General features: G+C 41.0%; 1 protein-coding gene across 5 annotated transcripts in view; it reads right to left on the bottom strand.

Annotated features, from left to right (window-relative positions):
* CORIN (corin, serine peptidase) overlaps window positions 1–19,018 on the bottom strand; it is a 104,422-nt gene that overhangs the window by 44,196 nt on the left and 41,208 nt on the right. For all 5 annotated transcript variants that reach the window (XM_082238081.1, XM_082238080.1, XM_082238083.1 and 2 more), the window contains exons 5-7: window positions 18,412–18,593; window positions 5,649–5,762; window positions 1,951–2,058 (exon numbers count right to left, since the gene is read on the bottom strand). In XM_082238081.1, coding sequence (XP_082094207.1) covers window positions 1,951–2,058; window positions 5,649–5,762; window positions 18,412–18,593 — 404 coding nt within the window. The remainder of the gene's footprint in view (window positions 1–1,950; window positions 2,059–5,648; window positions 5,763–18,411; window positions 18,594–19,018) is intronic.

The following is a 19,018-nucleotide window of genomic DNA, read 5'->3' on the forward strand; positions in this document are numbered from 1 at the left end:
TCCCGCAAAAGGAAAAGCTTCCTTTCTTAATTATAAAAAAGACTTTTTTTTTAATACCATACTCTAAACTATTATAAGAAGAAAAAGGAATAAATGAGAAAGTGTGGTGAGTACATACTTTGTGACAGAGCTATTGATGAAACATGGTTGCTACAGGATTGTTGGAAATCAAATTTTCAACTGATTGTAAAAAACAACAAGTGCTCTGTGGATCACCAGTCATCAAAACAGAGAGGGAAAGCAAATTTTCCCATCCCATTATTGTATTTCTAACCCACTCTTCCACAGAAGGTCCCAGGGTGGGTTATAGCATATTAAAAACACAGTGCAAGTGAAACAATAAACAACAAGCCCACCAATAACATCTAAACAACAATTCTACACAACATGTTACAAGGAGGACTGAAAATCTAATTTTCAGTTTTCAAATGTAAGGATAAAGGGGTGCATCTTCAGCAGCCAATGAAAGCTGTAAAGAGGGAGTGTTAGTTGCACCTCTGTGGGGAGGACATTCCACATTAGCCTCTCATAAGCCCCCTTCCCAAACCTCTGAGGGTGGCAGAACAAGCAGGCTGGTCAGATTAGCCTCAACCAGAGCCAGGGCCTTTTCAACACTGGCTCCGGCCTGGCGGAACGCTCTCTCTCATGAGACCAGGGCCCTGCAGGATCTGATTTCTTTCCGCAGGGCCTGTAAGACAGAGTTGTTCCGCCTGGCCTTCGGCTTGGAATCAACTTGATTCCCTCCCCCTCTTCTTTTTTCCTTTCTCCTCCTGTGATGGAGGGCTTTCCTGGCTTTTTCTTCCTATGTAGGACCAGTCTGGAAAGTTAGCGTTGGTGAAGACTTGACATTTCCATCCCCCCAAAAAAGTTTTTGATTTGAGTTTCCATTGAAATGAGGCTGTATTTTAATGTTTTAATGTTGTATTTTAATCTTGTTTTTAAGCTGTAGTTCAATCAATTTGTTTTTATATCGGGTGTTAGCTGCCCTGAGCCTGGTCTTGGCTGGGGAGGGTGGGGTATAAATAAAATTATTATTATTATTATTATTATTATTATTATTATTATTATTCTCCTCCGCTCTTACAGACTTGTCTATAAGAAACCACTCTTTGAGAGACGCGTGTCTACCACACCTGGTTGTGACCATTGTTCACCAACTAGTGGCAAGCCCTGTATAGCTCAAAGTCATGCTGACACTTCATGATGATGGTGAGCAATGGGACTGCACTGGTCAAGGTGGAAGGGACGAAGAGGGAGGGGAGTGTGTGGTTGGCTCAGTCTGCTCACCTTTTTATTGTTTAATCAGCAGTGGTGAGTAGGCATGGGGCAGAAATTCATTTTAGTTGTTGTTATTTATGAATTTTTTATAGTTCACATTTAAAGCTGCATTTATCAAATTCACACATTCCAAAACAATAAGAGAATCAAAAGTCAGCCATCCTTCAAAATGTGCAGTAATCCAAATCCAGGGTTTACCATAGGAAGTACAGGGAGTTCAAGCAAAACCATTATCCAGAATGTAAGCCATTCTTCCTAGAACTGATTCAGAATGCTGTTTTTGATGTGGTATTCTCCTCGCAGACCTGTCCCACATCAGAATGTAAGTATAACCCGTATTATGTAAGTGGGTGATGAAAGTGGAAAAGTGACGTGAAAGGTTTCTCACCAATTCTTTAACATCATATGTGTGGAGTTTCATTTGAAAGGCTTATATAAGTAATAAGTAGCAAACAATGAAACTTTTAAACATTTCTGAAACAATATTTTCACCTTAAACCACATCACAGGAAAATACAAAATGGCCTCCAACAATGCAAGAGACAAACTTTTTGAATGCAACATGCTTAAGTGTGCCTAACTATGTGCTAGTTTTTTGCCTCCATTTGCTCCAGAGTTGTCTCTGTCCACCAACTGTGATTTTGTAATAACCCAGCTATGTTTCTTATTTACCACAATTCTGCTCATCACTTAGATCTCCACAGTCGTCATACCCATCACAAACAAAGCTGTAATTGAGGCACTTTCCCATCTTGCAGCGGAAAACTCCTTCGCTACAGTCTGAAAAACAAACATATTTTAAAACTTTCTTTTGCTTTAGATACACAATACCATATCGCACAAATTATTTTGAGACAGGTTTCAGTGCATCCATATTCCAAGTTAATCTCCCTGGCCATCTTTTAATGTTCTGTGATTTCAAAAGCTGCGTAATAGGCAGAAGTCAACAAGTGAAGCAATTTCTAGCACAGAATTGCAGTAACAGGAAACATCGCCTGCTGATTTCTCAGTATTATGCAGAGCCTCTGTTCAAATAGAATATAACCACCTTAATCCAATCCTCCTTGGGCAATGTAGCATAAACAATAGCTAATTCTGAAAATGGTACCTACTTTTTAAGAGACTATATGGCTCAAACCAGGGTTGTATCAACTGAGCTAAAAAGAAATTCTGCACCAAGAATTTGCCTGTATAAATTAGGCAATTTACACACATTTGCATAGAAATTCCTGGTCTCTATAATTTATCCAACTTCTCCTGGTTATATGGAGGGGGAAACAGCCATGGAGGGCTCTGAAATCCCACTCATTGGCCATTAGGTATCCTACTGAGTTTCAAAGATTTCATCAGAGTTGGGTGGCCAAATCAGGCAAGAGATTTTGGATGCCTTAAAAGGGCAGCAAATTTTTAGTTACTGAACTTTATTTTATTTTTACTGCCAAGAAGAGAGAGAAGTCTCAGGTATCAAAATAACTCAGCTTTCCTTGTCTGGAGATGGAGGAGGATGAAACATTTACTGCTATAACTCAGGCAGCAAAATGTATTGGGCCAGTGCTGCTGCTGTTTTAACATACATAGCATCTTTATTATTATCCTACTGTACTCCAAGAAGCTCAGAGCATTTTACACAGGACTATCTCATTTAATCCTCTTAGCAACCTGTTAAGGTTGGTTGGATGGAAAGAGAATGGCTTGCCTGCCATCATCCAGTGAAGACTCAACTAAACAAAAATGTGCTTAACAAAAACCTCAGCAGTCATAAGTTTTCTGGCTCAGGGAAAAATCCATTTGGAGAATATAAGAGTGGGATGTCCACAAGCAACTTTTTCCCCTGCTGTGTTCAAAATGTGTGTTTTCAAGAGTGAACACACATTAAGAAGCCCAATGCAGGTGGAAAGAAATACTTGGGGAGAGTAGTTTGAAGGAGTGATAGGCAAGGAAAGGGTGAAGCCACTCATCCACTCCAGATTACCAGCTTCCACTTTAGTTATGCTCATGGCTGAACTGGATTTAAACCCATGTCACCGAAATCCAAGCTCAGCATATTGCCCAGTACACCACATCAAAGCTAACTTCCACTGCCGTTTAAGAGGAAGCAATGCAATAGTTCACGCTATCCTGGATTTTCCAGAGAAATCTATATTTAGCTCTGAAAGAACACAAAGAATGAAAGGACAGTAAATACCAAAGACATACAGTCCTTAACATTATAAACTAAATGAAAATCTGTGTACTCTGTAGATCATAGATGATTTCATATTGAGTAATGTGGTACCCAGCTGAGTTTAAAATCTGAACCAGCATGAGGTATCCTGGCAGTTCTCACTGTTTATCCATCCCTCTGTTGTAACAAAGACTGCTACTCCTTAATGCTCAGTATTAGTTTTTCTTTCCTTTCTTTGCTGAAAGTCTGTCATTTTGTCGGAACAACTCCTCTGACTTAGGGCTCGTCCACCTAGAAAGCACAGGCCCAAGTGGTTTGCTACATGGGTCCAAGTGGTTTCCCTCTTGCTCGGCTCCTTTCCAAGGAAAAATCTGTTGTTAAGCGATAGATCAGAACAAATGGCAATCTGGGGGGAACCCAAATTGCTGTTTGCTCTAACTGAGCACTAAAGAGTGGTTTTCCCCCCAGAAAAGCAATAGAACAAGTGTGGATAAGCCCTTAGATTGCACTCTGGTTTGCATCTACACTCAGGGCTCACCCACACTTCTGCTTGCCTCGCAGCTTTCCCTTGGGAACACTCAGTTGGAAGAAATATCAATTGAGTGTTCCCCAGACTAATGTTTGCCCCTATTTAAAGCTAAAGAGTGGGTTTTCTCTAAGGGAAAAGCAGAGGAAGAGGGAAACTGCTCAGACCTATGCTTTCTAGGCACAAGACAAGCAGAAGTGTGGAAGAACCCTCAGAAATCCTATTTACATAAGTACCCCACAGAGCTAAAACTGGACTTGAGTTTAAACAGGTCACTAGAAGTACTGTGGTTGTTTTTTTAATTGGTAATAGCTGCCTGGGGCCTCCAATATTTATCAGAAATCATGGTAAGCAGGAAGAGGCTAATCCTGTCCTCTCCTGCCACAGCTCTCGTTACAGTTATTAACCATTTTAAAACCACAGCAACACACTTCATGTGATGTCTATTTCCACTCCTAGTCTCAACAAATATGTCACTGATATGCCCTTGGCCTGAGGTATCATGTCTGTGAAGCTGCTGGCCTTGCTCCTAGAAAAGGTTTTGTAATAGACTTTTCCATCCTTTGACACTGGAAAATATAAAAGACTTCCTTTTCACCCCCTGCCTCTTTAAAAATGCTCAAAGCAGTGCTCTGCTCCCACATCGGAGAGCCCACAGCTTTCTTGCTTTTTTATAAATCTGCCTCCCTATGATTTATTTCTTGCAATTAGTCTTCTGCTCTTGTTCCAAGGAATTCCAAGTCCTGGTGTGGAGTGAGAGACAGGCACAATTCATTCATTACCCTGTGATATGCTAACCCTACTGCTCATTGCCCAGCTTTGTGCTGCTTAAGTAACATAGGAAGGTTTGGATCACATAGGGTCACTTGAATTATATCAAAATTTCCCAAACTTGTGTAAGCAACCAGATAGAGTGCTGCTCATGCTAAAGGTGAGTATATAAGAGGAAAGGGGAGGCTTAGACAAGTGCTCTCCAGTCTTCACTGCCTGTAAGGGTAGCCAGTGGAAGGGAGCTTGCTTTCTCCTTCTGGATTTCAAAAAAGGCAGATGAAGATTTGCTTATATGTGGTCAGTCATTAAGTGTGGAATGTACGTTCTAGCCTTTAGCTCCTTCTCATATACATGGAGAAGAAGGATGTGGTTGAACGCACCATACACTAGAGAAACCACATGTTCTTTTCCACAGCACTTCTTCCATTAACAAATATTTTTGTGACCAACTTCTCAGGGGCAGATCAAAAATAATTTTGTAAACAGGTTGCTTTGCATGTGTTGTAATATAATGTGCCAACAAATACATGGCCAAAAGCTTATAAGCCAAGGGCTTGTTATGCGGGTTATCTCTTTACAAAGATAGCCTTTGTGAGTGGATTACTCAGACATGTAAAAAACAAGTAAAAATCCCTGTGTGTCTTTGCAGAAATTTTAGCTGTTGAACTACTAATGCAATTATGCTTTAAACATTTTTAAAGGTCTACAAGGACATACTGTGGCCTAGTTGGGCAAAGTTAAAAAGGTCCCATTAATTTCTGAATGACAGGACAGAAATGGGCATACGTAAATCCTACGCAAAGCTGTTATTCTGATACAATATATGACTTTTATTTCTAAGCCCATCCAAACAGTTGAAGTGTTGTTCTTGCCAGGCATGTGTTATATAATAAATTTAAGTTGACGTACTGCAATGTGTCTCATCGCTCCAGTCATCACAGTCATTATAGCCATTGCACTGCAGTTTCCTTGGGATGCAAATTCCACTTGTACACAAGAAGCTCTCCTCCCCTTCACAAAGCACTGAAAGGTTAAAAACAAGGTAGAAAGACATTTTTATCAGAGTAAAAACCAAATTCTAGACTCCATTTCTTTTACAACGTAATTTTCTTCAGATTGATTAAAGCTGCTGTGAAGTGGTTTTAACCAGCAGTGGTCCAGACACATTGTTATTGGGAACTGAAGAACAAGGAGAGACGCGAGACTTGGGCGCACTGCAGGTGCCGCGTTAAGTGCCGCCTGGCATTTTGTCATTCCCCTCAGTGGTGACACCCGGGGCGGCCCGCACCTACCGCACCCCCCTTCCTCTGCCCCTGGATGCTGGAAACAGGAGATGTAGAGACATGCCTTGCTCTATGCTTTCCAAGAAACCCAATAGGGAGCGAAGATCTGCTTGAGTGTTAATGCTGTGAGTCTCTCCATCCTATGCTCAGGTTGTATACATGTATAAATAAAATCGTAAACCTGGGAACTCTGGAGTCTCTTGCTGCTCAGAGATTTGGGGCAAGGCGGGGGGGCTGGGGCGCAACACTATCTATTTCCCCCCTCCTCCCCTCAAATGCAGAGACTGGGAATCATAGCAAGGGGGCAGGATGTATTTAATGCTACACACACTGTGGTTTATTTTTATTATTATTACAGTGGTACCTCGGGTTACATACGCTTCAGGTTACAGACTCCACTAACCCAGAAATGCCCTTCAGGTTAAGAACTTTGTTTCAAGATGAGAACAGAAATTGTGCTCCAGTGGTGCGGCAGCAGCAGGAGGCCCCATTAGCTAAAGTGGTGCTTCAGGTTAAGAACAGTTTCAGGTTAAGAACAGACCTCCGGAACGAATTAAGTACTTAACCCAAGGTACCACTGTATCATCATCATCATCATCATCATCAAACCCTTCCCCACAACATTTATGCTTGAGGAAAGGGGAACTAACTGTCCACCCAGCTAAAGATAATTATTTGGATTCCAGAAATCTGGAAGCAGATTTGCTATTCCACTTGCAGCTTAAAGTAAAACAGCAATGATCGAGTCATGCTTAATTGTTCACATCAGGAAGCAACCTCAGTGTCAAAGATAAGTTACAGTTTATATGGCATGTTTCTTTCATATGCTAAAGAGTTGCTCTGGGGTCAGGAAAAGCAATAGCAACATTGCCTTCTTGCATGTATCCACTCTGAACTGAGCAAATTGAGGAAAGTTACTGGCTTTATTGATTTTCTTTTAAAAGATTATGCATCCAAACTTTTTCTATCAACAATGTTTTTTTCTGATATTTCAGTGAATACTTACATGTATCTGTAAGGACTGTAACATGGCAAAGAACTTACTTTTCTCAATAAGATGCAAGTTCTGTTTTATAAATCTGTAACTACAGATTCTTGCCAAAAAATATTTGTGTGAAATATATTTTCCTTATAAATACATTAAATACTGATTAAAATATTACTCAGGTTATTTAATTTATCTTTAATATTTATATATTTCACTCTCTGCTCAGAGGTTCCAGGGTGCAATATACAGGCTTTAATTATTAGGAAAATAATGTATCAGAGAGAGAGAAATAGTTTGTGCAATTAAAAAGAAAGAAAGAAAACTTATCTCATCTATTATTCTTCCTGGTTGCCAATGTAGGAGACATCTAACAAATTAATCACACCACATAGCAAATATTCATTTTTGCAAATTTGTCTTAAAATTTACCTTGCTTTGCTTTTAAAGTTACAACATAGATCAACTAAACATAGAACGGCCTTGTCAGTCATTACACATAACATGGTGCACTATAATGAAAAAATGCAAAAAAAGAATGTCTGCCACAAATCTACAAGTGTTTCGTCTCTAGATTGTCTTTACCAGCAATTCAGCTGTATTACTTCCTACATTATCAGATTTAAACAGCTGAAGAAACTGGTTATAATTTCCCATGACTTGACTGATCCATTCAAAAGAGGTGAATTTATAAAAGCTACTTTTCTTTTCATTTAATCACTCATTGCCATATTAGTGAACTTACTTATTTGAATACTGCTTTTTCAAATACCACTGTTCATCTGAATGTACAATAAGGCCTGAATATAAATGACTAAAAGATCAAACATTTTCCAGTCAATAAGGCATACTACACATTAATAAAATCAGACACCAACATTCTTTCAAAAATCCTGTAATCCTTTTCCAGCCAAAGTTTGCAAAAGTTGGAGCCGCAAAGCCTTAGCGTTTTCCCCATGCCTTCTATATTTTAGGCTTCTTTTCAGCATTTTTTTGGGATGGGGCAGGAGTTAAATCTTAAGATGAGGAGCCAAAAGAGGAAAGTTTCTCTCCTCAGATCAGTTCCACACTCTTCTCTCTGATTCTAAAGTTGAAACAGCTCGCAATTTTTTAAGCCTGTTCTTTCAGTCTCAGTATCTTCCTCCCATATACTGTGGCAGCAGACAGTGAAACTGAAAGCTAGACACCAAGGCAGGGATAATAAATATATTCTGAAAAGATCTGGGAAAGAAAACTGTAGCCCTATCTTGGGAATTAGAAGTGAATGTTTGTTGGAGGAATGGGGGAATATTGCTGAGAGCTTTCATAATCTTTCGTCTGCTCTGTCCAAAGCTCTGACTCTTGAATCTACCTGTTCTCCATGTGATATCCCTGCACAAGCTGTGCTCTTTTTCTCAGAATAAATGAGCTCCAGACATTCTGTAGTACATATGCCTCTCTCAGTCTGGTGTTTCTTCATGGAGCAAATACTTCTTCACAGAATCGCCCCTGTTATTGAGCTGAATTCTTCCAAATTCCAGAGTTTTCGGCGCTTGTTCCTCTGTTTATTAATAAAGACACACTGGAACAAGACTTTCCTTTCTTAAGCAGACAGATGGTTTTTACATGAAAACATGGCACAGATATATTTAAAGAAAACAATAACAGGGCCTATTTGTTTTAATTCAGTACATTAACTCTCCACCACCCATCTCATCTCTTTGCCCTGTAGGAGTTGTTAGATGAAACTGTCTGTCAGATGATTCTCCTCAAGCCCCATGTGACTGAAGATGAAAGACTTCATCCAAAAGCAAAATATCACCTTTGAGCAGTGTTCCCTTCTTCATGCTCTTCTTCTTATAGAATGGTGCTCATGTTTCCTCATGGTGGCTGGTGGAAAACCCTTTACCTTGTGTCAGGGAACTGACATCGGAGCCAGAGGCGGAGGGAAGGCTCTCAAGTGATGCTGGAGAGGGACCCAGCAGGGAGAGAGGCAGCTCAGCTGGGGAAGGAAATCAGCGCAACACCAGGGATAAAGGGGGGCAGATGGGGGAATCGGCGAGAGGGCTCCAGGACTCTTCGCTGGACACCAGCGGGGAGAGCACGGGTCCTTCGCTACCCACACCCTCCCTGCGCAGAAGACTTCCGCACAGGGAGAGTAGAAGGAGACTTGGCGTCAAACAACTTTTATGCTGGAAAAGGTTTAAGAAACGCCCACTGACGGATTCTGCTAGCGACGGAGGCAGCCACGAAGTGAAGGGCTGTCCAGACAGGAAAGGTTTAACAAGCCAACTTAGCCAGGAGTGGCGGTAACTTACGCACGAGCAACCCATATTCATTACACCTTGCAAGGCCCCTGTGGCTTTAACAGTCACATAAGGCACAGAAATTTAAACTCACAAAGCTTTCTCCATCATCACAACTCTATTCCAAGTTAAATTCACCTTGTGAATTTCTGTCTATCACATTGGCAGGATTACAGCCAGAAATACCCACTTGTCTCAATATTTCTTTCTTATCTTTTGCGTGCGACCTCCTGTGCAGCCCCACTATGGCTGAAACAGGAGGGAAAACATTTGATCAAGTTATTACTGCATCTTAGAGTAGCTTCCCTCCACCACAGAGCTTCTATGAAATCTGAAATCCTGTTCAAGTATTTGGCAATCTTAATCCTGCTGTTGTTTGAATCCAATTCCACCTTTTCTCCAGACTTGTCTTCTTTACATGTATTTACATGTCTAGCCCTTTCCTAAAACGAGACAGGGAAGGAGGAGACAGAAGACCTCACCCCAGCTGCTTGCTAAATTGGCTGCAAAAGAAGGGAGGAAAAGCTGGAAGGGGAGAGGAGGGGGCACCAATGCAACAAAGAATGAGGGGCAGCAGAGGGAGGGAAGAGAGGAATGCAAAGGAGTGGGGGGCAGCACAGCAATAGTGGCTCAGGTGGCACATTCTCATGCACTGTCCCAGTTTGATATGATGCACCATGACTTGTGGGGATGGATGTGGGAGTATTTGCTGCTCTGCCTCAGGCAGAAACATTTTTTCATCCAGTCTTGATAGTCTAGCTCAAACAGGACCAGGCTCTCCACTCTACCCTGAAAATATTCATAAACCCTACAAAGTATGTCTTCTTTAGGTGTACTGCTCATATGTTGTCCTCCCAGCACTACTTTCCTTTAGAGTGAGTTGCCTCTTCAGAAAACCCATCTTTATTGCATTGGCATTTTATAAGTGCATACGGCATTTCCGTGCGCTCTGGTTTCCGGCACAGTGTTCCGTTGCACCAGAAGCGGTTTAGTCATGCTGGCCACATGACCCAGAAAGCTGTCTGTGGACAAGCGCCAACTCCCTTGGCCTGAAAGCAAGATGAGCGCCGCATCCCATAGTCGCCTTTGACTGGACTTAACCGTCCAGGGGGTTTTTACCTTAACTTTTACCTTTACTCCATTCATTGAAGTTTTAAATGAAAGTTATAACACAAGCCTTTCTATCTGTCAAGTTTCCAACACAAGAAGAAGAAGAGGAGTTTGAATTTGATATCCCGCTTTATTACTACCCTAAGGAGTCTCGAAGTGGCTAACAATCTCCTTTCCCCTCCTCCCCCACAACAAACACTCTGTGAGGTGAGTGAGGGCTGAGAGACTTCAGAGAAGTGTGACTAGCCCAAGGTCACCCAGCAGCTGCATGTGGAGGAGTGGGGAATCGAACCCGGTTCACCAGATTACAAGTCCACTACTCTTAACCACTACACCACACTGGCTTTTCCAGCTACTGAAAGATGGAACAGATGTGTTTTGAGGAGAGAAATTTCTATTCCTATTAAGTAAGATAATCTTCAATTTCCCACTTGACATCTCTTGAGCATTATTATTATACACAGGAGCAACAAAAGTGAGCAGCCACAAGATTTAGAGGCATAAGGAACATTATGTTGCTAATTAGAATGATATCCTAGACTTTTTCTAGCTTGGCAACTTTCAAAATGCTTATTACAGCTCAGTCAGTCAACATATTGAACCAGTCACAGACCCCACAACTAACATTTATCCAATCAGGATGTTTGGGTATATGTACCAAACTTCACATTTGCAGATACACTGTGTAATACATAGGAACTCTGAATTTTGTATACACAAAAACCTTAAGTGATTTAAAAGCCCCAAAGTACCATCGCTCCCATTCCTGCATATTGAAGGCAGGGTGTTAAGGATGCCATGTAGAAGGAGCATTGCGAGTGGGAGAAACCTTGTCACAGTGAATACTGTAGTTCACCCAGGCAGATGGAAAGCTACAGTCAGCGGTTGCCTCACCAGTGATAGAGACTGGAAAGCAGGAATGGACTATGAAGGCAGGGGTCTTGCAGCTTTGGGTCCACTGGATCCAATTTCCCACAGATACATACATACATACATACATACATACATGCATGCATGCATGCATACACAATTTTATTTGTATGCTGCCTTCCCAAATCTCAAACCATGCTCAAGGTGGCTTACAATATGAAAAATACACCACTACAGCATAACAAAAGTAGTCATCAACAGTAAATAAAACATTAAAAATGCACAACCAGACTGAAGAATTTCCATATAAATCACAAGAAGATCTAAAATAAAGGTGCAAAAAACCCCAGCAACAACCCTCACTCAATCAAGACACCCCAGCCCAAGAATCTGTTCAGCAGCCTCAGCTTTTCTGGCTGGAGTCAGGGTCCAGCGCAGTCCTGCCCTGCCCTGCCCAATGGGAAAAGGCCTGCAGTGCAAGGAGCAGGTCTTCCAGGACTCACAGTCAAGATCCCCTGCTCTTCAGCTACACCAGCCTGGAGATGGCATAGCAAGATATTGTGAAAAACTCACATTGCTCCCACCTTCTGCCTTACTTGCTGTGAGCTGGTAGAGTTTGGGACATCTTTTGAGCAATGTCCTCAGCTGTATGAATACAAAGCACCATGGACAGTTCCATTCAAGCAGGAGAAAAGTGTTGTTTCAGCAGCAATTCTAATCAAGAACCTTAAATAGGAACTGCAATTGTATCTCAGTATCTAGTTCCACCTTCCATGAGAAGAGCCCCTTTATAGAAAGGGTATCCATCTGCTTTTGCATTCATTGATTCAAACAGAGCTGGGGAGATTGTGGTTCCACTAAGGCAGGGGTGGTGGGGCAGGAGTGGTGAACCTTTTCTGAGCAGTAGACCAGATCATTATAGTGGGCCAAATTAGACAGGTGGGTGGGATGCTCATCTGATGTCACTATGACACAGTGCTTTGAAGCGCCGGTTGTCAGGACTCCAAAGCACAGCATGGGGCTGCTCTTTAAACCTCTGACTTTCAGAATTTCAAAGAGCAACATGGGGCTGTTTGCAAAAGGGCTTTCAAACAGCTCGCAGCTGCTCTTTGAATCTCTGGAGTGAAGACTTCAACCCTACTCTCTGCAGGCAAGGTTTAATCCACCCACACACTTGATAGCTGATGGGCAGGGAATTAAATACTGTTGCTTTGACTGTATGTGCCAGTTCCCTGTGGGAACTGGTGTGTGCAACCAACTCAAAAATGAACCTCAGCTGGCATTGCCCTCACATTAGAGTGACACCAGCTGACTGCAAATGGACATGGTTTTGGGGAAATGGCCTCATGGGTAAACTGGACTTCCTAGTACACCAAGAATATCTCATGGACTGGAGGTCCCTCTCCACTGTACTAAGGCTTCTGGCGGGGTCCTCTGATTCAGAGAAGGGCAATGTCCTTGGCTCAGAGAAGCAATGATTCCACAGACTTCTCTTGTACCAGTGTTCTGCTCCCCTGAAGGGAAAGTCTGATCCCATGGTAAGATATAGTAGGTATGCTGGAATGCAACTCAGACATTTTCCTTGCTCACTCACTGGTCATGTTCACACAACACACCAAACCATAGTTCAGGGTGCAATGCATGAGTGGAAAGTAAGCTTTGGACTTGTGCTATGCTATGCTCCCCCTGTACCACACAGCTATGAGATCAACCCCAAAGCCACCATCTTATTCCCATCTCTTGTTATGATGCTCCAGCAGTCTCCCAGCTCTAGGAAAGCATCAAACTGATGACTTAGAAAGACATTAGATTTTCCCCATTTTGTTATATATATTCCACATGTATTCTATCTACAGTGCACTGTTGAACATTCATGCAAATATGAGCTATGCAAATACAATCAGTCCCTCATATATGAATTTAAAACTATTTTGATTGCAATATGGATTGCAAGTATAAATGTCTCATAGGCACCTATTGGATATTATTTGTGAGTGACAAACACCACAAGGCAGATAACACTATGTCATTTTGTAAACCTTTTTCAGAGCTTAAGCCTTACTAATAAATAAATATGTGCAATTTTGCTGTTCAGCTCCTGAATAGTGATATCTAACCTATTTTAAGTGACAAAAAGAAGCAAAGCATAGAACCAAAACACAATTTCTGTCCCATATATCTACAGTTGCCATCAGAAGCTGTTTTGCAGGAAATACAACAGAGTGTGTAGCTGAGGCAATAAAAAATTAAAGTCCAAACCCGGTTGAATTTTGCTCTTTCCCTTATTGAAAATTGGAAATCCAAGCTTCTCCCCTCATCTTATATATCATTCAGACAGAATTTCATTAAATTATTTCTGTGCCTCCTTCATGGTTAACAACTTTTACTTTTCAAACAGTTATAGAAAGAAATCTACTTTTCTGCACGCAGCAGATTGGAACTACATGCAGGGAAAGCAAATTAATTATCAGACTGAGCCATCTGGTATCCACACAACTGGCTGCAACATGTTAGAACAGAAGTCTTTAAATATTTTCCAGTCTTATGCATCACAGTTACAACATATAGACTATCAAACAAACTTTTCAAAGAACAAAAAGGTATTTTACAGTTTATTTATAAAGCAGTTTGCTTGGGAAAAATAGTTCTAAACAGTCTTCAGGTCCAGATATAAACTGGTAGTAATTTTAAACAAACTGTAAATCCTTCTTGCTAAGTCAGGGCCTCAAGATTTTAAGTTACATGAACAAAACAATTTTGTTTAGCATGCAACACGGCCTCAGTTGGCTTCCAATATATATCAAAATAAATATTTCCACATATAAATTTTCTTTCCTTGTATCCACCATCTAGAATAACTCAGCAGGAATTGATCTAAAGCCATTATTTTTGTCAATAGGCTTTCAGATGCCCCAGACATACAATAGAACATGTCAAAGAGTACAGAAAAATAATCCAGTATTATAACAAAAGACATGCCTAATTCTTCTACTGAAAACCAAATCCTCCCACATACTTTTTCATGTTCCAGAGGGTATGCATACACTAGATTTAAGATGTATATGACTGCCTTACTTCATCTATAAAACATTATCTTGACCAATGTTGTGATCTTTGTTCTGCATTAAACAGCTAACCAAGTCCCACTAGAACATGGGCAATTATTTCCTCAGCATTGTTTTTGCACTACTAGGGCATACACATTCTTTGTTGACTTAAACAAAGGCTAAGAGAGGATAGACTTTCTTCAAGAGAAGGTGCAGTTCATATTTTTGAAGGTTTGTGATACCACATCCAACACTACTGTAATTACACTACTGCAATCCTAAAACTATTGTGAGTGGTGTAACTGCGTAAGATCACTGGCAAAAAACTGGCTGAAAAAAAATAAGTGACTCTTCATAGTCAAAGTGGCTGTGCAAATCAATCTTACTCACTGAAGTAGGTCAGCCAGTCAGTGCCAAGATGCGTGTTTGCTTTGGAGGACCAAGTAACAAGAAAAGAGCAAGATATGTGTAATAGATAAATAAAAGAGAAAGACACTAAAATGAGAAACTATTATACCTCTAAGAAAAAATATCTTACTATTGCCCATGAAATTAATCAGCATTAGTGAGAATTAACTAACCCACACAGTCTCAAGTCTATTAGGATATATATTAACAAGGGAGGACATTGTTTTCTTAATACCCAGGATCTTTACAGATACTGTCATCGTAGGAGGAAGAGATATGTTACATTCACCCATGTCCAGTTTAGGAGGGCTTTCCCAGATTATTAAAATTCCTGAATTTTATACACTATAGTTACATTGGCCTCAACCTAGTAAAATAGTAGCCTGTGTTCTCATAGTAGAAAAATGTGCAATGAATGAGGACCAAAGGTGTTACTAGCATGGTGAAAAAATGATAAGAGTGAGATTGCATAATGGTAAATGTTAAAGTGTAGGGACGCGGGTGGCGCTGTGGGTTAAAGCCTCAGCGCCTAGGGCTTGCCGATCGAAAGGTCGGCAGTTCGAATCCCCGCGGCGGGGTGCGCTCCCGCTGTTCGGTCCCAGCGCCTGCCTACCTAGCAGTTCGAAAGCACCCCTGGGTGCAAGTAGATAAATAGGTACCGCTTACCAGCGGGAAGGTAAACGGCGTTCCGTGTGCGGCTCTGGCTCGCCAGAGCAGCGATGTCACGCTGGCCACGTGACCCGGAAGTGTCCCCGGACAGCGCTGGCCCCCGGCCAATAAATGTGAGATGGGCGCACAAACCCCACAGTCTGTCAAGACTGGCCCGTTCGGGCAGGGGTACCTTTACCTTTACCTTTAAATGTTAAAGTAAGAAAGCAACAGCATCAATGCAAGTGGCTCTTTTGAGACAGAAGGTGATAATGGGATTATATATAGGAGAGATATTTACAGCTGGTGTCACCACCTACTTATTTAGAAAGTCAAAGAGGGCTGGACTGAAAAATATATTACTGATATTAAGGAAGAGGTGGGAGGACAACAAGGTACAATGGAAAGACAAAAATCAGACATTCCTCACTCAAAAGGGTACCACCAAAATGGTTAATGGATTTTGATGCAGGAAATATCTGATAGGCAGTTTAAGGTGTGTCTGTGTGTGTGTGTGTGTGTGTGTGTGTGTGTGTACGTGCCTTCGTGGTAAGGTCAAACTGTTGGAGAGTTACAGTGCCTGCTGTGGCTGTAGAGACCGATAGGGGGCATTTAAGATTAATAGATCCTTAAGCACAAGCCTGTCATTTAACTTGGTAAGTTAGAGAACGTTAAATGGATGTTGTACATATGTATGTGCTTGCTTATTAATAAAATGCCTGTTCTAAATCGTTACATTGAATCTGGAACTTTATACATAAGACAACACAGATGGGGCCTGCCTAATTTTGACAGGTGTTGCATTACATTACATTACATTACATTACATCCAGGGCCACCAGCAAAATGCTTTAATCACGTGTGTTTGCCAGCTGGAACAATGATCACTGAGGCACTCTGAGCTAGATCTTAAGTTATTGGTAGGACTATACAGATATTGATTGTCCGTTAAGTAATCTGGTCCCAAGACATTCAGGGTTTTATATGTAATAACATGGCATTTAAGCACCAATAAGTGCCATGAAATTTTCACAGTGACATGCCACACAGTAATAGGAAAATAATAATGGACATGGATTAGAAGAGATATAATGATCAGATTTTTCCCCCAATGCAAAATGCAGCAGAAGTGGAGGGGAAATATCTCAATACATACAACAAGGCATTTACTGCTCTAAAAATGGATCAAATGGATTCAGAAAGCAAATCAAATATTTTGTTCCTTAGTCTTTTATCTGCTTTTCTCATTTATGATTTCTATATTATCTACTGCTGTTTTAAACACAGTTCCCAGCTTTGGCTACTTGAAATAACACAAGATATAAAAGATATGAAGGGAGGACTAGAAGAAAAATAACTGAAGTATTTTCATTGCTAGGGAGGTGCACTTCTGACCCAAAGGAATGCCATTTAAAGACTGTTTTTCCAAGTCGGTGAACAAGGTGGAGTATAGGTTAAAGGGATCAAGCAGAAGGAAAGACTGATGAAAGCTTGACTTTCACTCCCTTGCATGCTGACATCAGAGAAACTTGTAGAAATATTTATTCCAAATCAGCTAAATTCTCAGTTCCTTTTGTTCCCTTGTGAAAGTTGATGTCTTTTGCAGACTTCATAAAGCAGACATTTATTTATCTGTAACATTTATAGACTACTGTTTAGTATAATTCTCTGAGCAGCTTACAATAAACAACACACACACACCACAGTCATAAATGCTCTATCAAACACAAAAGGAGAACAGAACCAAGTGCCTCAGCCCTCAGGTCTGCCCTCATCACAGGACAGCTTTTAGCCTCTTTCTCCCTCTCCCCATCCAAATACTAGCACTAAAATTGATATATAATAGACAGCATCTGTTATAGACTCCTATAAAACCCGACTTACTTCAAACTGCAGGGGGGAAATGTTTCAGTTGCTACAAAGTCTAACCTACTTCATGGCTTCAGAGCACAGACACCAACTTGTGGTGAAGACTGAGAGGGCACAACGCGTGTCATGCACAACCTTGCAACATGACGTTGGGAGAAGCCAGGGACAGAGCCGAACACAGCTCCAACATGGCTTCAATGGCCAGTGGCAATTCTTCACTGGTGCTCGGCTGCCTCGTCCTGCTGCTGAGCCATTGGGGGGTCCAGCCTCCCAACAAAAATGAGGGTGGGGGTAGGAAATGGCACCTCTGCTTCAGAGACAGTACCATTAAGCTTACATGAATTTCAATATTGCTTTTCAGATTCAAACTCCAAAAGCAAGATTAATGGAACATATTTGTTTTGAAATAATAGCATTAAGCATGAAGGACAACTCCGGCTAATAGTTTGCCTTCTCTCACCTTACATTTTTCCTCTTCTGAATCCTTCTATGATTTATTTAAGGGACCTGAAAGTTCACTGAGGTTTTCCCCATCACTGGGTCAAGCTACATGTATGTTTGTTTGTTTGCTTAGCTAATTATTTTTAAATAGGGATTTTTAGGGTATAGCACTTAACATGATGGTTTACATGCATACAAATATGGTTGAAATATCCTTATAAGAAAGAAATCACAGTTGTAAAAACCTGCTACGATGCAGTATAAAACAATTTAAAACAGCAGCTTTAAACCAATGCATAGGCTAGCTAGATCATGCAATAAAAGCTATAAAGAATACAAGCTGAACTAAAACATTATCAAAATGCGGCATCAAAATCTTAGGAGAAAGAAATGAGCCTTTAACATGTTACACACAGCTGGATGTATCCTCTTTCTTACTTTTCTTTTGTAACACAAAAGCAGCTTCTGAGACTGCATGCTTCAGCAGAGGAACAACTGGGGATGGGACTGTTTATCTCTTTCCATTCCAGTCAGTTATCCCGCTGAAAAATACCCCCTCCCCCACAGTGGAACAGATACAGCTACCTCTGAGATTCATTTCAATTATAATAATTGCCAAAAAAAAAAAAAAAAGACATGGCTGAGTGTAACATGCAATTTGGACATTATATGTAGAACCTGAAACACGCTGCAGCACTTTAACAAAAAAATTTAAAGGGAACTTACATCGCTTTCCTTTTTCTTGTTCTGGGGAGAAGCATACCCTGGTGGTGTTGTTATTTTCAGTTTTGTTTTGGAACTGGAAACACGCTAGGAACTCTGGCCATGAAGAATTCACCATCCCAAGAACTGGCTCACAACCTTCCTTTGCAGCTTCACAGAATGATCTGCAAGGCAGGAGCCCGTGACTAGAAAGAAAAACAAATATTTCTAAGATTATTGTCCTTCTAGTATGCGTATTTATTTTTACTTTTAAAATGAAAAGCACGAATTTTAAACAGCAAAGAGGTTGCCCTTTGCCCAGCTAGGAAACTTAAGGAAAAAAGTACAGTGGTACCTCGGGTTAAGTACTTAATTCGTTCCGGATGTCCATTCTTAACCTGAAGCTGTTCTTAACCTGAAGCACCACTTTAACTAATGGGGCCTCCTGCTGCTGCCGCGCTGCCGCTACACGATTTCTGTTCTCATCCTGAAGCAAAGTTCTTAACCCGAGGTACTATTTCTGGGTTAGCGGAGTCTGTAGCCTGAAGCATATGTAACCCGAGGTACCACTGTACCCATTTCCCAATGGGCTCCTATAGTGGGGTAGGAGAGCAGAAAATAATGGCAATAT

The sequence above is a fragment of the Podarcis vaucheri genome (genome assembly GCF_965113315.1).
Source record: "Podarcis vaucheri genome assembly, chromosome: 9".
Taxonomy (NCBI): domain Eukaryota; kingdom Metazoa; phylum Chordata; class Lepidosauria; order Squamata; family Lacertidae; genus Podarcis; species Podarcis vaucheri.